Genomic DNA, 24,413 nt, shown 5'->3' with positions numbered 1-24,413 from the left:
CGGGGGGGTGGTTTGGGTTTTTTTTTTTTTTTTTTTTTTTTTTTTTTTTTTTTTTTTTTTTTTGTTTTCTTCTCTTTACGGTTTTTTTTAAAAATTAAAACTGATTTTTCCTTTTTTTTTTTAAAAAAAAATGAAATAAATTTTCCGCAGGAGGGTTTTTTTTTTTTTTTGTTTAAAAAGATTATTACGTACTCAATTTGCGAAATAAGAAAATACGCTGGAGAAAAGTTTCGAAAAAAAAAAAAAAAAAAAAAAAAAACTGTTGGGTAACTATGACAACAAATGCAACTCGTTAGGAAAAAGCAGTTGCAACGTTATTTTTCCCCCGGCCTTGTTTCTCTCTCTCTCTCTCTCTTGCTCGCTCGCTTTTATAGAACCTTCCACAAAAGTTTATTATTGAAGAAGGTCTTTTTATTTCATCCTAGGGGATGAAAATTTTTTTAGATTTTACCCTTCATCGAGTCATTATTTATGTAACGTTTTTATAATTTTCTTTCGTTCTCTCTATCTCTCTCTCTCTCTCGACGTTCCGTGTACCCGTTGATGAAAGGTTTTTCCTTTTTTTTTTTTTTTGTTCCTTTTTCTCTTCTTTTGTTCCTTTCATCTTGAAATTTTCTCACATTTTGTTTTTTTTATTACGTGTAAAAATCGTCGTGCGAGAGATGAAAATCATGCGAAATGTTTTGTTGTTGTTTCCATTGAAAGAATTTTCCTTTTACCTTTTTTTCAAACTGTGAAAATTTCGAAGTTGTTTTTTTGCAATTCGTCGGTTATTATTCAAGGGGGAGAGGTGAGGGACATCCCCGAACTGTGGAAACGCCTAATTTTGATGACGTAAGAGATGAAATTTCGCCTTATCCTTCCTTCCTTCGAAATGTTTTTGAAACTGGAAATTTTTTTTATTTTAATTTAAAATTTTGTTTGCTGTTGCTGTTGTTGTTGTAGTTGTTTGTGAGATGATAGAAAACAAATCGAATTCGAGGTCTCTTTGTTTCGTAACGATTTATTTAATGCCAAAGGGTTATGGAAACCTTTTCTCACTCTCACTCTCTTTCTCTCTCTGGAAAGCTTATTATCATTATTTTTTTTGAGGGGGCGAGGGGGAGGTTTACGTCATATTAATTTATTATTATGCATTTTCTTCGTTTAAACAAATAAATTTTTTTCTTTATGAAAAGGTTTTTGGTCGGAAAATAAGGTTTGGTCGAACGAATTTTCTTTTGATGATTTCGGTTGTTGTTTTTTATTAAATTTGTTAAAAATGGTACTACCAACAACAACAACAACAACAACCGGTCGAATTTTTTTTTATTTGTTTTATTTTTAAATTTTTTTTTTTTTATTTTTAGAAACTTTTTTTTTTTTTTTTTAATTACTTAATTTATTTATTTTAATTTGTAAAAAAAAAAAAAAAAGACTCGTTTTTATTTATTTTTTGTAATTCTCGAATGTGTTGCCAGGTGAAAAAATCCGTTGGTAAAAATAGAAATTAAAAAAAAAAAAAAAAATGAGATTAAAAGATGGAATCTCAAGTTCATTCCTACGTATTCTTAAAAAAAAAAAAATTAGAAAACCGGTTTTTTTTTTTTTTTATTGCGAAAGTATTAAACGATATATACGTAGATTTTGTTTTTTTTTTTTTTTTTTTTTTAATTTGACTTTCGAGTTCTACGCGGTTGTTGAAAATTTTTAAAAGGTTTGCCCCCCTGCGAAATTGGCAAAAAAATCGAGTCGAAACGTTGCCCAGAAAAAAAAATCGAGTTTGATGGTCGTAAAAGAAAAAGGAATTTTCCTACAAAAACGGATCAGAATCAGAGAGAAATGGAAGGGAAAAAAAAAACATGATACAAACCGGAAGTTCGACGACAATCGAACGATCGGAAGTTGCAGAGGACTCGAGGCTGAAAAAAAAAACACTTATCGTAAATAATATTGTTGGAGTATTTAAATAACCGTCAGAATATTCAAGTGGGAATAAAAAAAAAAAAAAAAACATGAACGTAATTTTAAATCGTGGGCGTATAAACGCATTCGAAAAAATTTCACCGTGATTTAAATAAAGGAGAAAGAGAGATGGAGATAGATAGAGAGAGTGAGAAAAAAAAGAATTTTCGGTCCGAAGAAGAAAAAAAAAAAAATTTAACACATGCACAAAGAAGAAATTGGTTGGAATGCGGATGTAACTTAACAGACGACGGTTCAATTTTGTCGTGGTAGGAGATGACGACGAATGAAACGAAATCGTGATCGTAGAAAATAAGAAAAAGGAAAGAAAAAAAAATTTGTTATTCCATTATATTGAGAACAAAACAAAAAAAAAGAATGTGAGAGGTGGAAATTGTCTCTGGAAGGAAGGAAGAAAGGAAACAAACGAACAAACAACTTTTAAAAACGGTTATCATCGAATCGTAAATAACAAACGGTGAAGAGAATGCACTGGAAAAGAATCGTTTTAAACATTCGCATCGTGATTGTCTTCTTTTTTCTCCAGTTCTTTCTTTCGGCTTTCTCCAGTATTTAAGTCACCTGAGAAAGGGGTTTTCCGTCAAGATTTTTCTTCTATCCGTAAAAAAAAAATTGGGATTAGGTTGTGGGAAAAAGAAATTTTCTTCCTACCGGAAATGATAGGTTTCTTGTATTCCCTTAAAAAAAAAAGAGAGAGAGAGAGAGAGAGAATAGAGCACGCGTTTGTGTGTGCGTGACAAAGTCGGCTAACGTTTGTTAATTGAAAAGTTGAAATTTCGTCAAAGGAATGATAAATAAAGAACGTGTATGTGTGCGTGTGCGTGCGTGCGTGCGTGTGCGTGCGTGCGTGCGTGTGAACATCTCAATTGAAAATTGAAACGAAAGTCGTAAAAGGGTAAAATGAAGGTAGATGATGATAATTTTCTGGAAATTTCCCCCTGGAATGGGGTAGGGGAGGGTTGCTGAGTTTCGTGAATTTCATACGGTGGATTTATTCGTGCGCCATCTTTAATTTTTAGGATTTTTCCTTCTATTCAATTATTTCCTTCCTTTCGTTTCTTTTTTTTCATTTTTTTTTTCCTCCTATACAATCCGAGAGTTTTTATTATACGGAATCTATACGAATTTTTTTTTTTTGTAACTTAATTGCGGGTTTTGTTTCTTTTGGAATATAATTTCAAGGTTATTTCTGATATTATTATATTGTTTTATTGCATTACCTGACGGTTGTGACTGGGTTGGTTGGATTTACTTAAAATTGAGTTGAAGTCTGCTCGCCATTGCCATCGCCATCATGCACGTAACTCATTGCGGCTGAAAACTTTTTTTTTTTTTTTTTTTTTTTTTTTTTTTTAAAAAATGCCATTTTTTTTTCTTTCTCCGTCTCTCTCTTCAGCATCTTGGTTCATTACCCCGGGGAATGCAACAATTTTTTTACAAAAAAAAAAGGGGGGAGGGAGGGGTGAGAGAGAGAGAGAAGAACTAAAATTATTATTTTTTTTGCATTGTGTGAAAATTTTTTTGTTGTTGTTTTGCTTCCTGAGAGGTTGATTTCGGGGAAAGAAATTATGGTTTCCCCTACCCTCCCCCCACCTCGGTTTTTTCGAGACATTTTTTTTTTCGTATTTTTTAAAATCCAGAACGCGGTTTTGTTTAAAAAAAAAACAAAGCGTGAAGTTTTAAAAAAGGTTTATGTATCGATCACGGAGGTTTCGTTTAACCCAAAGGTGGTGGTTGCCTCTCTACCTTCGTGAATTAATAAAAACCAATCAAAATAGTTTATCACCGTTGCGCATATTTTCTATGGCTCCAGGGTGATAAAATTATGTTTTCAAAAACTTTGCAGCCGAGACATTTTTTTTTTTTTTTTTTTTTAAAAAAGAAAAATTAACAAAAAAAATGTTTCTAATTAATTTTTGACGTCGGTTTTTCCGCAAAGCTCCTTTTAAAGTTATTGCCGCGCGACCCCCAGGTTCCGTAATTAATCCGACCGCAAGTTTTCCTTTTTACCTCCGAAGAACGTCTCGTGTGACGTGAGGCGAAAAGACAGACAAACAAACGAACGAACGGGTCATCAACGTGAAAAAGCACGGGGTTTTTTTTTTTGGGGGGGAGGGGGGTCTGAACCCGTGTAGGAAAAAAAAAGTTTTTTTTTTTTAATAAAATTGTTTAAAATTAAAAAAAATCAAAAGGAAATTTCACGAAAACGAGGCCCTTTTTCTCTCCACCCCACTCCCTCCCCCTCCTCCTTCCCGCCATATTTAAAAAACGTCCGGGGTTAAAAGTGAAATTTTTTATTTACAAAGAAACGCTCGTGCTTTTGCTGTTGCTGTTGTTGTTGTTGATGCGTGGATAATATGAAACAAATTGAGGAAGATCACTTATATATTTCATTTTATTTTATGCTTTTCCGTTTTCCTTTTGTGTTTCTATAAAAAGGATTTTTTTTTTCTTTTTTTTTTTTTTTTGTTTAACTTTCGTAGAACTTTCACGTTTTATTTATATATATTAAACACGTTTTGTATTTCTCGCGAACGTGAATTTTATTTCATTAAAATTAAGAGAATTGCTAATTTTTCTTTATGCTCCAAAAAAAAAAAAAAAAAGTTCCTGTAATATAATTTACGAGCTTTGAAAACAATGGGGGGAAAAGCTAGGAAAATTGCGTTGGAATTGAATTTATTGTAATTATTCTTTTACCCGTGGATTTTAACGTACTCTAACTACGTCGGTATTTTATAAGGAGGTTTTTTTTTTTTTTTTTTTGTATTTTCCTTTTTCATTATATCTAGGAAAAATCGTTGGAGAGAGAGAGAGAGAGAGAGAGAGAGAGAAAGATATGAAAAGGCATTCGGAAGATTTTCCATTGTTCTACGACAATCTAAATCGATTTTTTCAGATGATTTTTTTTTTTTTTTTTTTTGTAAAAGTCTAGCATTGGAAAAGTTTACCTTAGACGTTCATATTTAAAATAGTGTCGAGGAAAACATTTTAAAAAACTCACACGAACCCGTATGATTATCACGCGCGTCTCGTATCATTTTACGGTTTTTTTTTTTTTTGAAATTTTCCGAATAAGTTTTGAGCGAATATGTTGAGCGTCTCATCCGCACGGTTTTACCTTACGACACTGCGGGTCTTCTTAAAATGCAGACAATAATTGTCGATCACGTTTAACTTACGGGGTAATGGGATTGGCTAAGACGAGAGGAAAACGTCGAAAAGAGATAGGGAAATGTAAGAAGACGACGGGACGTGTGATTTTGTTGCGAATAAAGAGTTTTTTTTTAATTTTTTCTCGGCCTTAATATTTTACGTGAACGAGCTTAATTGATTTTCTCGTAAGCTAAGTCCGGGGGAATGAGTTTTTTTTCCAAGTTGATTCGTGTCTGCGGCTGTGGCCCTCGTTACGGTCGTTCAGTGAACTTATCTGTGGAGGTCAATGAACTTGGAAGTCTTCTCTTGTAATGATAATTTTTTATCTTTTATTCCTCAAGCAGTAACTCTCACCCCCCCATTTTTTTTTTTTTTGCGACAGATATTTCGGATTGTGAAGCTCCCTCCCTTCCCCTCCCTAACTATTTTTGATAAGGCCTTCTCCCCTCTTCCCATTCGTTTCCTTCCTTCATTCTCCCCGTTCGCGTCTTCCATTTGCGAAAAATGACGGGGTGTGCATGCATGGTTTGGGGATAAACATTAAAAATGTTGCAAATTGTTTTTCGTTTTTTTTTTTTGTTGGAAACAAACACGAGGCTAATTAATGTTTGGTTGTGTCAGTGTCGGAACTAATTTAAAATTCGATAATTAAAAAAAAAAAAAAAAAGAAAAAGAGTAACCGCTCCAAACGAAATAATTATATTATTGAATAAAATAAACTAGAACAAGTGAAAATCCCTTTTGTAGAGTTGATAATCCGGTTCTTGAGATTTTTCGTCTGCTTTTCCTTTTGCAAAAGAGAGAGAGAGAAGGAGGGATAGGGGGGAGGAAAATTTTGGCAATTTCCGTTCGTTGCGAGAAAAACGTTTTTTTTTCTTAAATAATTTTTATCGAAATGTTTATTCGGAATAATAAAAAAAATTTTTTTTTTTTTTTTTTTTTTTTTTTGGGAGGGGAGATTAAAAGCATTAGAATTTATTATTTAAAAAAAAATGATTATCGTTCTAGTTGCTTAGAATTTTATAAATTATCATCTACTACTATTTATACCTGACCGGGTAAGGTCATATACCTAATTTAACGGCTCGATGGATTCGACGAGAAGAACAACAACAACAACAAAAACAAGGCTTTTAACGAGAACTAAATCCCACCACTTTGACTTAAGCTACTTATTTATTTTTATTTTTTTCTATAAAAGATTTGAGAGATTTAATGAAACCTCGTGTGGGGAAAAAATCATCGCTTCATTTAATATCATCATCATCATCATTTTTTTAAATTTTCCCGCTGATTTTGCCAAAAAGAAAAAAAAGTAAAATTTTTCGTTTGATGCTTCGATCACCTTCGTGTAATTCGATTTTTTTTTTTTTTCAAATGACACAAAAAAAAAGGTGTTTAACTTACCTTTCTTTGACTTAATAAAAGAGTTCAATGGCCCCCCTCCCTCCCGCCTCCCCGTGCAAGAACAGTTCGAATTGAATAAAATCAAATTTTGCAAAATTGGTTAGGTTCGCAATAATAAGACGTGAAAAAATTTCAAAGGCCGAAGAAAGAAAGAAAAAAAAAAATGGAAAAGTGAGCTTGTTATGATTAGCGTATCGGTATAAAACGTTGTCGTTGCTCCCGCCACCCGTCCTCCCCCCCCCCGAGCGCTTTTCCCCTTCCTTTTTTTTTCTAACCCTTTTCTTTTGTAATTGCTTTTCCCTCTCTCTCTCTCTCTCTCTCTCTCTCGTAAAAATTACATCTCGTTAAGAAAGTGTATATGTGTTTGTATTTCCCTTGAAAAAAAATTTTGTTCATCCCTTTTTTCCTTACACTAGGTTGTGTAAAGCTTGAAAATAAAATAACCCAAGCTGAAAACATTCACAGATGCGAGATCGGTCAATGCTCCGATCCGGGATGTTGCGCGGGGGAATCTCGTTTCGAGCGAAAAGAGAGAAGGAGAAAGAGGGAAATGGAAACGTTAAGGGCGCGGACGGATCGAGGGATGAAAGAGAAGAAGAAAGGGAAAGGGGAGAGAGGAGGGAGGGAAGAAATTTAGGGGAGCGAAAACATCTCCGGGAGGTTGCGTATTCGAGTATATACATATATATATATATATACATATCTTTAACATAAAGTGTAGGTCCGGGAAAGAGCCTGCGCTTTAAAACCCGACAGAGCAACAACGAACAAAAAAAAATACGAGCTTAACCGGCAAAATTTTTTTTTTTTTTTTTTTTTTTTTCTCGTGTAAGAAGAATAAAATTTTCTTTTTCAACTTTTTTTTTCTACTTTTTTTTTGTTTCGTAATAAAAATAAAAAAAAATGGTTGTCGTCGTTAACATTTCATCGACTCCCCATTTAAATCGTTTCTTTTCGTGAGGGGTGATATTTGACGTTGTAGGAGGATGTTGTCAACAACAACAACAAAGTTTATGCATAAACAGACGCCAAATTAAAATTGATTACGTAAATGATGTTGTTATTAATAGCAGCGTATAGGGAGGGGGGTGGATTGTGTTATGGGGATTGTTTTTTTTGTCAGAGAGAGAGAAAGAGAGAGAGAGAGTAAAATTTAAATGAATCACATTTTACGGTGGTGGTGGTGGTGGTGATGGTGGGGTTGGTGTAATGACGTTAATTTCTGTCGGAATCACAACCTACCTCACAGTGGAAAATTCAATGAATCCGGTAATAAAAAAAAAGAAAATTGATTAAATTGATGAATCACGTTTTTTCACGGACTCGATCGTAAAAAAAAAAATCGAATGGAAACGAAACGTTTTTTTTTTTTTTTTTCCAGGGCCGATTCCCTATCATCATCATCATCATAATCATCTGGCCTGTGTCTAAAGCGCAAACGCGAGGCTTTAAAAAAAAAAAATTGCACAAACCTGAAAGGGCGACCTCCTCCCTTCCCCTCCGTCTTAGAGACCATAATTAAGGTTTCGACGAATTTTTAACGCGACCTAATCAAATTTTTTTAAAAATCAGGCTGATGTGTCCATTCTATTGTCCATTCTATTCGTTGTCCTCATTGTTGTTGTTGTGTTTGTTGTTTGTTTGTTGTTTGTTTGTTTGTTGTTGTTTTTGCTGTTTATTATTGTTTTTACCATTGTGTTATTTTATGTCATAATATAAAGAGGTATTGACGCGACAAAAAATTAAGCTTCGGTGAACGTTTTTTTTTTTTTGGCGAGAACGTCATGTAACGAACGATCGAATTATTATTATCATCATCATTATTATTATTATCATTATTATTATTATTATTATCATTATTATTATTATTATTATTATAATTATTATAATTGAAGTTCCTGGAAAAAAAAAACGTACGAAAATAATTTTTTTTTTTAAGGCCGATGATTACGTCACGAAAAAAGAATGCATATTCGTATAATTTTAATACCTCAATAAGGTTTACGTACAGGTTCGCATTCTCTAACGTTGCGCTTATTGGTTTATCATCGTCATCATCGTACCTGATTTTGCGAATGTTGCCTTGGTAGGGGTATATATGCATCGTCGTGTCGTCTGGTTTTGAGACGGTTGTTGAGCTCACTCTAAAATAATTGCTCGGGAAAAAAAAATTGTTTTTTTTGTTCCCCCTTCCCCCTTCCTCCTCTCCCCCCGATCGATAACGAACGGACGACGATCGACCGTTAAATTTTAAATTTTAAATTAAAATTTCGACATTGAGAGAAAATCATCATCATCATTATTATTATTTTGGGTTTTTTTTTTGTAAAGTCAGGTGCAACCGGATGAAACGTCTTAATTAAAGGTGTTAGACGTTTGTTAATTGTCGAATCAATTAAGAAATTAAACGGTCGAACGTTGATAGACAACACAACGAACGATTGCCAAAATTACAAAAAAAAAAAAAAATTCCGACCGCCTGAGTTTATTAGCCAACCGTATATATATATATTAACGGACGAAACGAAATTTTCTCTCTATCTCTATCTCTCTCACTCTTTAATTTTGCGTTAAAAAATTAATTTCGTTTTATTATTATTATTATTATTATTTTGTGTTCGTTGCCTTCACTGAGTGTGACGTTAAAATAATTTTCAACGGTTCTCGAAAAAAAATAAAAATAAAAAAAGAGAAAGAGATAGAATGTGTTTGTGTGTGTGTGTGTGTGTGTGTGTTTTGTCGTGGATAAAGAAAAGAAAAAAAAATTGCTTTTCTCACTCTTTCTCATTCTCCTTTTTCATCCCTTTCATCCCGGGGGAAAATCATTAAAAAAAAAAAAAAAAAGTAAATTTGAAGTAAAAGTTTTTTTTTTTTTTTTTATGTACATATAAATTTTTTCCATCTCTTTTTATTTTTTCGAGGAAGGAAAAAAAAGGAACAAAAAAAAGAAAAAAGAAAAAAAAAATGGCGGGGTAAAAAGTAAAAATTTAATAATAAAAGGTGTTGGGATAGGTCAGGTCGTTGACCTCGTTGCAATGGAAAAAAGATGCAGACTCGAGCGCATCGAGTGAGGTAGGTCGTGGCTCCCGATAAAATGGGGGAAACTCGATGAAATTTTCATCCCCTCTCTCTCTCTCTCTCTCTTTCTCTCGACTTTTCGTTTCTATTCCTCGTCCTACTCCTCCCCTCCTTTCCCCCGGTCTTTTGCAGACTTTGGCGGATTTCGAACCGAGGACAACAAAAACAAAAACAACAAAAAGAGAATTTTGAAAAAAAAAAAAAAAAAAACTCATTCATCGATTGCTTGCGTCGCCTGTAATGGGTTTTCCCTTGTCCTCCTTTCTCTTCCTCTTCCTCCCTCTTCTTTCCCTCCTTCTATTCCTCATTTATTTTATTTTTTATTTTCGTTTTGCTGCTGCTGCTGCTGCCGCTGCCGCTGCTAGTGTCGTTGTCGTTTTTGTTTGTTTTTTTGTTTGTTTGTTTGTTTGTTAATTTGTTCCTTTCGGAAAATATTTTCAAATTATTTTTCTCGTTCTCCTCGTTTTTTTTTTTTTTTAATTTTCCTTTTCGCTTTTGCGTACGCCTTTGTTTTTCGCGTTCATACGCAAAATATTTTCACTTCTATCTCTCTCTCTTTCTATCTCTCTTTCTCTCTCTCTTTGTCTTTATCTCATTTTCTCTCTTTATATACATTATATATTCCAAAACGAAATGAAATAAAAAAAGAAGAAGAAAAATTTTCCCTTTTTATTTTTCTCATTCTTTTTCTTCTTCTTTGCTCTCCTCCCTTCTCATTATCTCTTTCCCATTTTCTCCGCTCTTCTTCTTCTCTCTCTTTCTTTTTCTTTCTCTCTCTTTCCTATTACGAGATTTCTAATAATATTTCCCGGTAAAGAAAAAAAAAAAAAAAACGTTATGGAAAATTTCGTTAGATCGATTTTGCAAGTTTGATGAGAACTCTTGTTAATGAACATAATCTTGGAAACCGAGCACGAAATTTTTGGGGGGGAAAAAAAAATATTTTTTTTTTTTTTTTGGCGAGCGATGGGGAAATGATGAGAGAGGAAATGAGAGGAGAAAATGGAATGAAAAAGAAAATGGAAGGAAAAGGAAAAAGAAAAAAGGGAAAAAAACAAGCAGAGCGGAGAAAAGAAAGAAAGAAAAGAAAACTTTTTAATGCATCTTAATTTTTTTTTTTTTTTTTTTTGTTTCGTTAAATTTATATAAATATTTATTTAATTTTATTTTGTTGCGTCGTCTGCTATAATTAATGACATTAATATTACGATAATAATAATAATAATAATAATAATTACATTTGTTGGATATTGATCGATGACGAAAACTTTTTTTTTTTTGAAGGGGAAGGGAGGATTTTGGGGGTTAAACGAACGACAAAAGATGAAAATAATCGGGAAAAGGATTGAATCGGAAGCCGAAGGGTTGGTTATCGGGGAGAGGGCGGGGGGTTGTCATGAATGTGGCGGTTATGGCGGCGTTGGGAGTCGTTCGTTGGATTCGTCCTCTTGTCCTATTGTGAGCCAGCAACCTCCTCTCACTTGTATGTTATTTACTGGGGGCATCAACCTCCGCTTTTTATTATTTTCAAAAAAAGAAAATTTTTTTCTTTTTTTTATCATTTACCCCCCGTTCGATCTTTTTTTGATTTTCTTACTCTCCCCCCCCGTTTTTTCCCCGTTTATTCTTTTCCGATTCGACAAAGAGACAGAGAGAGAGAGGGGGGAAGGAAAATGTAGAAAATTTTTGTTTTGTTTTTTTTTTTCCTCTCATTTTCGAGAGAGAATCGATATACAAAACGATAAATCGATCGATTCGCGTTTTTATTTTATTTTTTTCCGTTAAGACGACGGTTATGAGGTTTTTATTATTATTATCATCATCATTATTATTATTTATCGTCGGATAATTTTTTTTTTTTTTTTTTTTGCCTCGCTAGGGTTTTGTCGGTACATTTTAGTCTAACCTCAAAAGGGTTTTTCTTTTTCTTTTTCACGCATCTTTTTCTTCTCACGGTTCGTTTGAAAAGTTGGTCTCATGAAATTTGTAGCTTATTATCATTATTATTATTATTATTATTATTATCATTTTATTAAAATTACTCGTTGGGTATATAATAAAATTAAAATCTCTCTTGCATTAGAAGAGAGAGAGAGAGAGAGAAAAAAAAAAAGTAAAGTGAAATAAAATTTTAAAATAACGCTGAGGGGTAACTTAAAAAAAAAAAAAATTACGGGGAGTTAAAAGAGAGAGAGAGAGAGAAAGAGAGCAAAAAAGAGGGGGAGGGGGGAAACGGAAATATTACGGAAGCGTAGAAGGAAGAAAAGATGCTGCGTAGAGGGAGATAAAAAAAAAAAAAAATATGGTTTAAGCCGCCATCGTAATCTTATAACGTAAATACCAAAAAAAAAAAAAAATCTGTCGGAATTTGATTCACCACGGGATGTACCCCGAAGGAAAATAGTAATAATAATAATAATAATTTTTTCTTATTGCCCATTTCTTTCCGCTGTTGCTGTTGTTGCAGTTGTCTTTGTCTCTTTTACCCCAGGTAATTTGAAACGTTTAAAACGTTTTTAAGAAATTTTTCATTCGGACGACGTTATTCGTTTTGTTTTTTTCTTCTTTTCACTCTCTCTCTCTCTTCCCTTTCTCTCTCTCTCTCTCTCTCTCTCTCTTTATTTCTGTCATTCTTTGCAAAAAAAAAAAAAAAAAAGAAATTTTCCCTTTCATCGCGATGGTGTTTTCAACAAAAGTAAAAACTCTTGCGGAAATAAAAAAAAAAAAAACATCCTGTTGCCTGGATACAATCTGTCCTTCGTCCCATCATTTCAAGGAATCGGCATAAAAAGCTCGTTCGTTGCCATAAAGAGAATTACTTTTTTTTTTTTTTTTTTTTGCGATTTTTCCCCTTCGTCCTTTTTCGTCCCTCGATTCCTTTTTCCTTTCCCCCCACTCCACTCCATTCCCACCCCCTCTCTCGCATTACAAAAAATAAAATTAAATTGCATTTGCGTTGCATTGTCGTGCACGAGGAGCAACAGCTACATAAAAAAAAAAAAGATGAAAAAAATGGCGTCGTAATAAGAGGTTCTTAATGAAATAATGCTCTTGGATACACACTTTTGTTTTATCTTTTCGTATTGTTAATTTTTTTTTTTTTTTTCGGGGAGTTGGGGGGGAAGAAGGATGAGGAAAGAGTATAAAAGAGGAGGAAGGGTTTGGGGAGAACGGAAAGGTTTGGGAGATTTTTTTTAAATCTTTTTTTTTTTTTTTTTTTTACTACTTTCGATTTCTTTTTTGCCCCGTTTTTTTTTTTAAATAATTTATTTTTAGTTTTTTTTTTTTTTTAATTAAATTTTGGGTCGGGGAGCAGTTTTGGGGGGGGAGCAGGGGGCAGGTTGCACACCGTCGAAACATCTGCTGTCGTTTTACCTCCGTTTTTTCCCTTTCAATTAAATTTCTAAAAAAAAAAGAAGAAAAAAAAAAAATCGTTTTTCCCACGCAAATTTTTTTAAATTTTATTTTTATTTTCTATTTTGATTTTATTCTAATGCATCTATTCTCTCTCTCTCTCTCTCTCTCTCTTTCTTCAGATATCCCTCAAATACTTTTTGTCTTTCTTTTTCTGTCTTTTTTTTTCTCCAGTGAAAAACAAAAAGAAAGTAAAAAATTTTTTTTTTTTTTTTTGGAGTGTTCTTGAGAGTTCCAGATTTTTTTGGATAAAAAAAGAAGAAACCTTTTCCGATTTATGAATTATTATTATTATTTCGACAAAAAGAGGAAAACTCGAAAAACTTTTTAAGGGGGGTAGGGGAGGAAAAACGGAAAAAGAAAGAAAAGAAAAAATTTTTAGTAACGTAAAAAATTAAATTTTCTAAAATTCAAAGTCTTTCCTTCCCTTCTCTCTTTTCCTCCCCTCCTCCGTCCCCCGATTGAAGATTATAATAAAATATTTAATTTTGACTTTTCTTTTCTCCAGTCTTCTTCTTCTCCTCTTCCGATCATTCTCCCATCCCCCCCCCGCTCATTCGGAAAAAATAAATAAATAAAAATAAAAATGGGGGGAATTTTCTTAGGGAAATTTTAATATTTGATTTTTCTTTTTTTCTTTTTTCTCTTCTTTATTTATATCTTTCCAATTTTCTTTTTTTTTTTTTCTTTTTTTTTTTTGGTTCGGATTAGCCTCCAGGCTCCGTGTATAAATCCTCTTCATTTCGAGTTCATTGTTCTTTCTCTCTCTCTCTCTCTCTCTCTCTCTCTCTCTCTCTCTCTCTCTCTCTCTCCAGTTATTTGTATTTTTGTTTAAATAAAAACTTATTCGAAGGCGATATGGAATAAAATTTCCCTCCCTTCCTCCCTCCTCCCTCCCCCCTCCACACTCCCTCCGTACTATTTCTTTTCTTTTTATCTTTTTTCTTATTTTCCCGAAAAAATTTTTTCGGGAAAATGAAAAAAAAAATTTTCCCCTTACTTGAATGATTTTTTGTTTTGCGTTTGTGAGGGGGGGTGACGAAGGGGAGGGGAGGGAAGGGAGATGAGGCAGGTTCGGATTTTTTTTTTAACTCTTCGGAGGTCTTACAAAAAAAAAAGGAAAAAATTTCACTTTAAATCATCCGTTTCGAATTTGAATTATTTTTAGGTAAAAAAATATTTCGCATTATATATTATTATTATTATTATTATTATCATCATCATCATCATCATTATCGTCGTCGACGTGGATTTTATTTTATTTTATTTTAAAAATTTAATAAATTGGATTTTTAATTAATTAATTGTTTAAATTTTCACGGCGACGTCGGGCGATTCGTCCGTGTAATTTTTTTTTTTTTTCGTTTCGTAAAAATTTAAATTTAATTGGATCATCGTGATGAAACCTTAAAAAAAATAAAAGAAAAGTTAATGAGCGTGCGATTTTGCGTGTTACTTAATTAATAATTCCGAATACGGTCCTGAATGGGAAAACCGAAATTTCGAAAATTCTCTACCGTGTGTGGCGAATGAATGCGGAGGTTTCCTTGATTTTTGTGTGTTGCTCACTCTCGCTTTTAGGGTTGTTGACGTGCGAATGAGAAGAAGAGGGTAAGAGGTCAATTAACAGGTGGTAAGTCGGTCACGTTTGGCGGTGGCGACGGTGGCGGTGGCAGCGTGACCGATACGAAATTCATAAATAAATTCAAAAAAAACGAAGGGAATAAGTAGAGCTTAAATTATTATGGTATAACGTAACGTGGTGTTTGTTTCGTTCGATTTCGCACGATGATGATTGGAAAATTTTCTACGTTAGGTAAAAGAGTGAGAGGGGGAGGAGGGAGGGGGTCGGAATCAGGTTAATATAACAGACGGGATGTAATTGACAAGAATGTGCTCGAGTCCTAGCCCCCCCCCCGATGTTGTTTGTTGTTGTTGTTGTAAATGACGAATAAATTTGGCCGAAAGGAGTTGCCCTTACACCGAGTGGAATCGTCGTATGCACAAACATGCCGCGCACACGCGCACCCATTACGCACGATATTAACAGTCGTTAAATTTTGTTTTTACGTAGGATTGGATTTGAAATCTTGCGAAAAAAAAAAAAGAAAAAAAAGTTGACTCCCTTTTTTTTTTCTTTCTCCATGTTCTCCAAAAATAAACATTACTCATTTTCCTGTTAAAAAAAAATAAAAAATAATTTCGTAATCATTGAATCCACGTTTTTGATTTTTCCTTATGCCGTACCCAGTTTTATTGTTTCATGTATAATGATAATGATAATATTCATGAAGGGAATTTTTTTTTTTTTTTTTGGTTGCTTCCGTTTGATCGATAAGAAAATCGTAAAAGAAAAAAGGGGGGAAACGGTGGACGACCGCTTTATTTTGGCAATTTTCATCTCCGTCAGCCTTTTTTTTTTTTTTTTTTTTTTTTGGCATGAATGTGCTTCTTTTCTTCCCTCCTTTCCCCCCCCCCTCTCATTCCTTTTTCTTCTTAGCTTCAGCACTCAAATCCTGGAAATTTTTCGGGTGGAAAAAGAAAGAAATAACCTTCTGGAACATGGATATGGCAATATCATTGTCAGTGACTGGTTAAAAAGGATAGAAAAGCGCAGGCCTGAAATAAAAATTTCAAATTTCGTTTTTTTTTTTTTTTTTTTTTTGATGTAGGCCTGGGTTTAAGAACTTTGATCTTTCATACGTTCTTCTCTCCCACTACCCCTCCTCCCCTCCCTCTTTTTCTTCTCGTGTTTTCTTTTTTTTTTAAAAAGCCGGGGAGCCGTAAAAAAAGGAAAAAAATTTGAGCTGAAAATTTTTTTTTACTTTTCCTCTTTTTCTTTCTCTCTTTCTCTCGAAAACGGAACAGCCGGCTAACGTTTAAAAAAAAACGAATCCGTGGATTTTTTTTATTTTTATTTTTATAATTCTTAACCCTTTTCCCCCTCTCCATTTTCCCCCCATTTTCTCGTTTCTTATTTCGAGGTGCCATCTTCAAAAACTTTCCATTTTTTTGGGTGTGGCCCAGGAGAAAGTAAAAAAAAAAAAATTTCTTAATTTTTTTAATTATTTATTCACCGGAAACGGTTTTCCCTTTTTACGAATCAACGTGTTGTTGTTTGTTTCCCCCTCCTCTCGGTGCTGAAAATGATGAACGCGATTAATTTCCATTTTCCGCGGTAAAAGTTTTGTAAAACGTAAAAAAAAAAAAATTTTTTTTTGCATCATCGTTCGATGCCTATTATTATTATTATCACGAACCTTTTTGAAAAGGTTTTCGCTTTTCACCCTCCCCTTTTCCCATCATAGGTTTTTACATTGAAAAGTAGCCGTCTTCTGCTGACGTAAATTGCATAAAAATAAATTTTCAAGTTTTATGTGATTCACGCACAAGAAAAATTTCACATGTCATTTTCGTGTCGACTCTCGACTCCTGGAAAAACCCTCCGAAAACGGTTTTGATGATAATAATAATAATGATAAATTGTCGAAAGGAGGGGGGGTGTTTGGGTGACAGGAGTTAAAAATAGAAAAACTGGAATTTGAACGGAAAAAACCGTTAAAAAACAAACTCTGGGATTTCCTTTTTTTATCGTTCGATGACGGAATAAAAAAAACGCATCAAAAGGTTTTTTTTTTTTTTTTTTTTTCAATGTTGAATTGAACGTTTTCGCTGGAATAACTGGAGAAAAATCTCATTTAATATAAAGTAACAACGCGAAAACGAGGAAAGAGAGAGAAAGAGAGAAAAGAACAATAAAAGTTTTTAAAGAAGAAAAAAAGAAAAAATTCAAATGTCATTTCGGTATCGTGTCATTGATTTCGAGTAAAAATGCAACTCACGAAAGGTTTATTGCCTCAAAAGGGAGGGGAGGCGAGTTTCACTCGAGAGAAAGAAAAAAGGAAAAAGGGAAGAAAGACGAAGCGGGAAAAGCGAGAGAGAAGGAAAAAGAAAAGAAAATTTTTAGTGTCGAGGGATTGGATGCAAGAAAGGGATAAGAAGGAAGAGAAAGAGTAAAGTGGAAGAAGAAAAAGAGTGTGAAAGTCGGGGAAAAAGAAAGAAAGAAAAAAATAAGAAAAGTGAGAATGAGAGATTTCTGTTTTTTTGGGGGGGCGAGGGGGGAGAGAAGAAAAATAAAAAAAAAGGATTTTACGTGAGCCTTTTTTTATTTTTTTGTACGAAAAAAGGATTTTCAATTTAAGAAAGTTTTCCAAAAAAAAAAAAAAAAAAAAAAACAAAAAGATAAAATTAGATATCGTTTTAATACTATTATAATTATAATTATAATTATTATTATTATTATTATTATTATTGTTTTTTTTGACGTCAATCTTGTCGAGTAATCGTCACGTTTAAATCGTGCGAAAAACAACAAAAAAAAAAAATTTCGTGTGTCACCTCCTGACCAGCAAGTTCCGGTTACGCCCATTTTTTTGCATAACAATCAATGCGTCACCCAAATATTAAATCATCGTTTTTTTTTTTCGAAAGAAGTCTCCTCAAAAAGATACCGGCTCCCCCCGAAATAGAAAAAAAAAAAAAAAGTGGGCAGTGGGTCGTTTGTCTCCCCCCCATTCGGGGACTTTGTGGAAGTATTACTCACTACTACCTGTAATTATGTTCACCTGTCATCTGACGCATCTCATTTTTTTCCCCCCTCGTTTTTCGTGTGAACGTTAGCGAATTTTCTCTCTTGTTAATCGAAAAAAACACGTAGAGGAGGGGGAGGTGTGGAGGAAGTGTGTTAAATGACAAATCGGAAAAGATACTCGACAAAAAAAGAAAGAAAAACTGTTAGAACAAACGTGAAAGTTTTGAAAAAATTCCAATAGAAAAAAAACGCGAAAATTTTATTTAATTTTTCCCGTGGGAGGAGAAGGAGGAGGGAGGGAGAAGATGGCGGGATGCGGGAGTGGAAGTGGGGAGTCGATATGAAAACAAAAAAAAAAAATTATAAATTCAAATGAGAAAAGGTTTTTTTTTTTTTTTTTTTTTTAAGCACGAAAGGGAGGTGGAAAAAAAGAGAGAACGTTTATATATATAAAAGGGGGGATAGGTGGAAAAATGCGGGGGGAAGGGAAACGTTGGTTCGGACATGTTGAAAAGCCGGGGAGAAATGAAAAGAAGAAAATCGAATTTGTCGACGGTCGAAAATGTTAAGTCGAGTCTAGACGTGGCGTACGGTCGACGTGGATGCAACTGCGCAGGATGAGGAGGCTGATTGCCTGCCTGACTGCCTGACTGACTGCCTGCCTGCCTGCCTGCCTGCTTGCTTGCCGTCTTCCTTGCCTTGCCTGCCTCTATCCCCTTGGCTGAGACACAAGGGTTGTCGCATTAAGTTAGGTCATGGACTTCTATTTTCATTTCTTGGAGCTTTGCCCTTATTCCATTTATCCGATTTTTCTTTTTTCTGTCTCTTTCTTTTTCTTTCTCTTTCTTTTCTTTTTCTTTCTTTCTTTTCTTTTTTGTTTAGAATAATAAAACGCGGTAGTATTACGAAATAATAAAATAAATAGTGTTATGTTGTTCTTTTTTTATTTTTTATTATTTTTCATGTTGTAATAGTTTTCGTCATTTTGTTTTTTTGTTTCTCTCTTTCTTCTCTCCCCTCCCCCTCGAGCACCCTATCGGGATCTCTTTATGTTCCCCCCCTTCCCGGCAAAATTTTTTTTTTTCTTCTCGTCCTCGTCGTTGTCACCTTGATTTGTTTGTTTTCTAAAAACAAAAATAATTTTTTTTATATTTTGGGAAATTTTATTTTTTCGGGGGGGGGGGGGAAGAGGGACTTAGAGGGGGAAAGGTGGCGGGTCGAGGCGAAGTCGGCGGATCAATAAAAACATTTTTTCGCGTTTTTCTTTTTTTTTCTTTTTTTTTTTTTGTGAATTTTACGACAAGGTCGAAAAATGAGGGAAATTTTTTTTTTTTTTTTTTGTAAAGTTTTTCCGGGGATCGGAAAATTTTCTTCTTTTTTGTTTGCCTTCGGTTTTGAATTGACGATAAGGAATGAAAAGGCAACCATGCGCGAAAGTTTGTTGGTTGTTGTTGTTGCTTAGGAACGTTGAGTAACAATCAGCCTGAAAATATTATTATTATAACACACGAAAGTTTTTTTTTTCCTTCCCCCCCTCTCTCTTCGACTCTAGTTCGTACCTTAAAATTAGAAATAATTTTTTTTTTTTGGTTTCTCCTCAATAAACTTATTTAATTTCCGGTTGATGTGAGACCTTGAATAATTATCGGGTTCACGAATAAAGTGAACGTGAGAGAGAGAGAGAGAGGGGGAAAAAAAAATGTCGGATTTAAAAAAAAAATTTTTTTTAATTTTAAAATTAAAAATATGGCATTAATAATAATAATGATGATGATGATGATGATGATGATGATGATGATGATGATGATGATATGAAAGAGAGAGAGGGAGACAGGTAAAGTTTGTGTGTGTGTTTGTGACTCCCACACTGGAGATCTAAAATCAGGTCCTGATGTCATTGCCCTTGGTTGCACCGTGAATGACGTCACTTGAGGAATGCAGAATTGATAGAGTAAGACAAAGACGGTGTGGTAAAGGCGGCCTTGAGGTTTTGCAGACAGTCAGATCGGAGTTTATGGACCCTAAACATTTATTTTATGGGAAAGATGCGGACATTTTGAACGCATTGGTCTTTTTGTTGTAAAAATTAAAAAAAAAAAATTTTTTTTTCTTTCTTCTCCTTCTTCTTCTTCTTTTTTTACCTTCTTTCTTTCTTTCTTTTCTTCTTTTCCATCTCCAACTCTCTTTCCTTTTCGGTTCGTTTTATTTAGTTTAACCTACTACCCATCGTTAAATTACAAACAAGGCACATTTGGTATTTTTCGATTCATTTCTCTCCGACACGGAGATTTCATATACCGACCAATGACGATGATGATGACGATGATGATGATGATGATGATGATGATAATGATAATGATGGTGATGATAATGATGATGATGATGATACGTGACGATGACGACGACGAATATTTGTACCTTAGAAATTCTTCTAAAGACGCATCCTTGTTGAATTTTTTTGTTTTTGTTTTTTTTTTTTTTTTGTTTAAATTCTTAGTAATAATAATAATAATAAAATTGTTATGATATGTAAATGCAGGACACGTTCGGTCCAGTTGTTGTTATTATTTTTATTATTTTTTGGTTGCCATCGATCGGAAAATAATTGTTTTTTTTTTTTTTTTTTTTTGGCTAACTGGAGAGAAAAATTTTCTTTTTCGATTATTTCGCATCGACATGTTTGAATTTTTTTGTACTTTGTAGCCACATTTTGTTCTCTGAGAGAAAGAAGGAAGATGAAGAAAGGGTTTATGACGGTTGGAAAGATGGGCGTGTGTTGAGGGTGGTGATGGTGATGGGGGGATGATGGTGGCGACGCCAGCGGCGGGGGATAAAACCGAATTAAAAGTCGTAATTAGTCTGATGGGAGAGAAGTTGAATATTATTCTGGAATTTATTTTGAGAGAGAGACTAATCGTGTTTGTTTGTTTCATAAAAAAGGGTGGGGAGGGTTCTTTTAAAAAAAAAACAAAAACGGAAATCAACGAATGACATTTTACATTTTTTTTTTTTTGGGGGGGAAGGAAGGGAGATAATTTTAATTTTGAAATTTCATCATTTTTTTATGTCACGACCGCAACGCAAATACCGTTATACAAAAGTGGGGAGGCACCAACTCTTTTTTTCTTTTTTTTTGCGGTAGATCAATGGTGGCGCACCATATTTTTTTTAATGAATTTGCTGTCGTTTATATAAAAAAAAGAAAATTTTTTTAAATATTCGTCGTAAGAAGAACGCCACCGCCACCGCCGCCGCCGCGAAAAATGTTTACAAATATGGTAAAAGCAAGTTTATAAAAATTGATTTAATCGGTGGTGACGGTGACGGTGGCGGTGACGGCGGCGGCCATTCGCTGGAGAATGAAAAAAATAAGATCCCACGATCTTCTTACGGGAGATTTTCATGGAATTTTCTCGAATCGTTTTTTTTATTTATTTGAGTACTCGACGGAGCTGACGAAGTTGTTTGTAATCGCCTCGTTTGTTGGGTTGATGAGGGAAAAAAAAAAACGCGATGATATTTTCGTCACGTTCATGTCTCCAAAAAAAAAAAAAACGTTTTTTTTAAAGAATGTCTTCTCGAATCGAAGAAGAAGAAGAAATGTTTGTCGTTTGTTTGTTTGTATTTGGATTTTTTTATCTTGTTTGATGAGAGACGTAACAAACGATTTGCAATCTTTTGCGGTGGTTGTTGTTGCTGTTGCCACACAAAAAGTGGGTGAACAAAAAAAAAAAAAAAAAAAAAACAAATTCGAGATTTTATTCGATTTTATTATTATTATTATTATTTGAAATTTAGAGAATTTATTGAAAATGGTCGTCTGCTAAGCGTGTGTGTATATATTTATCGTAAGCCATTGACCAAGACAATTTATAAACTTACTTATTTTTTTTTTTATCTATAAACAAGAGTTATTTTTACGTTGGAATGCGACGCATTTCGTTTCATCAGACTTGAGAGATGGTGGGAGCCTCCCTTACCTCCCTCGTTTTTTTTTTCTTCACCTTCTCTCTCTCTCTCTCTCTATCTCTCTCTTTTTCTATCTTTTTCTGTTGTTTGTTATTTTCCTTTCGCGACGCATACTCTCTCTCTCTCTCTCTCCTTTTATATTTTAAGGATTGTATAGATTCTTTTTTTTTCGATTATCGCCTTTTGTCGTTCTCGCCCAACGCTGATCGATATTGAAAGGTTTTCCTGTAGACACATGGAAAGCAAGGTCGCGATTACAGAAAGAAAAGAAAAAAGTTGCAGAATCATCATCAATGAGAGAAGAATTCAGAGGTCTATTTCGGGGAGTTGTAAGGGCTTTGAATATTATTATTATTATTATTATTATGTTTTCGTCTTTGTAATGTGGCATTTCCGCTTTTACGCAGAACAGACTGACTACATTTATGGATGATTCATTCGACCGGATGCCACTTCTTTTTTGAAATAAAAAAAAATATAAAAAAAAAAAAACAAACGACCAACTTTGATTTTTCTTATTCACAGTAAACGAATGACCTTTGACCTTTGTAAGTAATTAAAAAGAATTTTTTTTTACTCCGTCGTTGTTTGTTGTTGTTGTTCCTCCTGTCGGTTGTGTTTACGAATGAATGACGTCACCAAGTTGGTAGATGCGGTTGGGACAGGGTTAAAAAGATTGCGAAATGAAGAGAATTTGCAAAAAAAAAAAAAAAATGTAATCGTCGATGGTGTTTTGATTTACGCGCGCGTAATCCTGTCGCGTGTTTACAAAGAGAAAAAAAAAATTTAGCGAGGAGCCAAAAGGAAAATAAAAAAAAAAAGAAAAATGTTAAAATGACTTTTTGGCGCCGATCTGACATAGTTGTCTCGCGGTAATGGATAAAATTCAAAATTAGAATCTAGAACTTGTTGCGGACTTGTTCTTTTTTTCTTCTTCTTCTTCTTCTTTAAAGTATTTCCCTTTCCCCCCTCCTCCCACGGGAACTCTTTAGCCTTCATTTTGTTTTTCCCGAACGGAAAAGAAGAACTCGCGATTCGAATGTCAAAATCACACCAAAATCGAAATTAAATAATTTTTTTTTCATTTCTGTATTTTCCCTCCCGCTTCCCTTTTCCCTCTCCTTTCCCTTCCTTTCCTTCGGTTGCGGTTTCACTTTACTGTGGTAACGTTCTAGAACTTTCTTAAATAGTGAAGAAATCGACACTCCCTGTTTTCTAACGTTTTTTGTACTTCCGTTTCCTTCCTCTCTCGTCTTCTTATTAAAACGTTTTTTTTTCCTTGTGTTAATTTTTCATTCATTGCCGATTTTTATCATTATTATTATTATTATTATTGTCGTCGTCGTCGTCGTCGTCGTCATCGAACGTCAGTTGTAGTCAATACACGAAATTTTTAATGTTTTTTTTATTCCAGGAACGGATGCCGACAGGTTTGTGTCGTCTTGTGTCGGCTTTCTCGAATTCGTTTTAATTCGGTTTGACCGTAATAATAATAATAATAAAAAGTAATTGAAATCTCTGTTTGTCGTTTGTTGTTTACAACGACTTGAAGATTCCGTTTCCGTTTTTTCTTGTCTTACTTCTTCTGTCGCCCTACTCTTTAATATTTATTATTATTATTAATGTCTATCGTGAAAGGTCAATGAATGAATACCCGATTTTACAAAATGGTTGTACGTTCGTGTCGTGCCAACCGCCGAGATGTTTATGCCTGACTTTATCATCATCATCATCATCATTTCAAGTCGTTTTTATTGTTTTTGTTTCAGGAAAAGAATTCATTTTTAAATTACAACGTTTCGTGCATTTTAACATTACCGCCCTATCAAAGGCAAGGATACGGAAGGTTACTGATCGATTTTTCGTACCTTCTGACAAGAGAAGAAGGAAAAATCGGATCCCCGGAAAAACCCCTGTCGGATTTGGGTCTCATATCTTATAGAAGTTATTGGAAAGACGTTCTGCTCGAGTACTTGTGTAATTTTGGTGGAAAAGAAATAAGCATCAAAGGTGAGTAAAAAAAGTTTTTCTCACGCTCTTTTCTGGAGAGAAATCCAAAAAAACAGCTGTTGACCGCCGTTCGCAAACTGTTCGTTTCAGACATAAGTCAGGAAATGGCGATAAATTCGTACGATATCGTGAGCACGCTTCAAGCTCTCGGAATGATGAAATACTGGAAGGGAAAACACATAATACTTAAAAAACAAGACGAAATTGAAGAGTACATAGATAGAGTCAAAAGGAGAGACATGGCGCATAAGGAAATTGATAAGAAATGTTTAAAATGGGCGCCGTTCACTCCGACACAACCGCAAAACAGTTCGTGAAAGAAAAAGAAAAAAGAAAAAGTAAAAAGTCGCGAAATTAAAAACATTAAATAATAATCGCGAACGTCGCGATCGTCGCGCAGTTCGCGACATCGGTCAGTCATTCATCATCGTCATGACAATCAATCATCCTAGTAGAAGAAGTCGGAAAAGTGAAATGATAACGACAGAGCGAGTGACGTCATCCGTTCGGATCACATGACACGGGAAAGAAAATTTGGAAAGGAAAAAAGGGAACGACTCGAACGTAAATATCATTATCATTATTATTTTTTTTCTTTTCTTTATCACTTACCGAATAAATTATTATTATTATTATTATTAATATTATTATTATTATTATTATTATTATTATTATTATTATTATTATTATTAATATTATTATTATTATTTTAATTGAGTTTTTTTTTTTTCGTGTTTGTCTCGCCTTCCAGTTGGGGCTCATTAACAAAAAAAATTAATAATAATGAATTCCATAAAAAATTTAATTGTCCAGAAAAAAAAAA

At 33.8% G+C, this 24,413-nt stretch overlaps 1 protein-coding gene across 1 annotated transcript in view; it reads left to right on the top strand.

Moving 5' to 3' along the window:
* Phum_PHUM590320 (peptidyl-prolyl cis-trans isomerase G, putative) overlaps positions 1–23,907 on the top strand; it is a gene marked incomplete at both ends in the record, with an annotated part of 30,860 nt that extends 6,953 nt beyond the window's left edge. Inside the window, 4 exons of the mRNA XM_002432488.1 lie at positions 10,891–11,089; positions 21,812–21,909; positions 23,350–23,590; positions 23,681–23,907. Coding sequence (XP_002432533.1) covers positions 10,891–11,089; positions 21,812–21,909; positions 23,350–23,590; positions 23,681–23,907 — 765 coding nt within the window. The remainder of the gene's footprint in view (positions 1–10,890; positions 11,090–21,811; positions 21,910–23,349; positions 23,591–23,680) is intronic.
* Positions 23,908–24,413: the final 506 nt, after the last annotated feature.

Source organism: Pediculus humanus, genomic scaffold (genome assembly GCF_000006295.1).
Source record: "Pediculus humanus corporis 1103172108313 genomic scaffold, whole genome shotgun sequence".
Classification (NCBI taxonomy): Eukaryota; Metazoa; Arthropoda; class Insecta; order Psocodea; family Pediculidae; genus Pediculus; species Pediculus humanus.
This window is presented reverse-complemented; position numbering and strand designations above follow the sequence as displayed.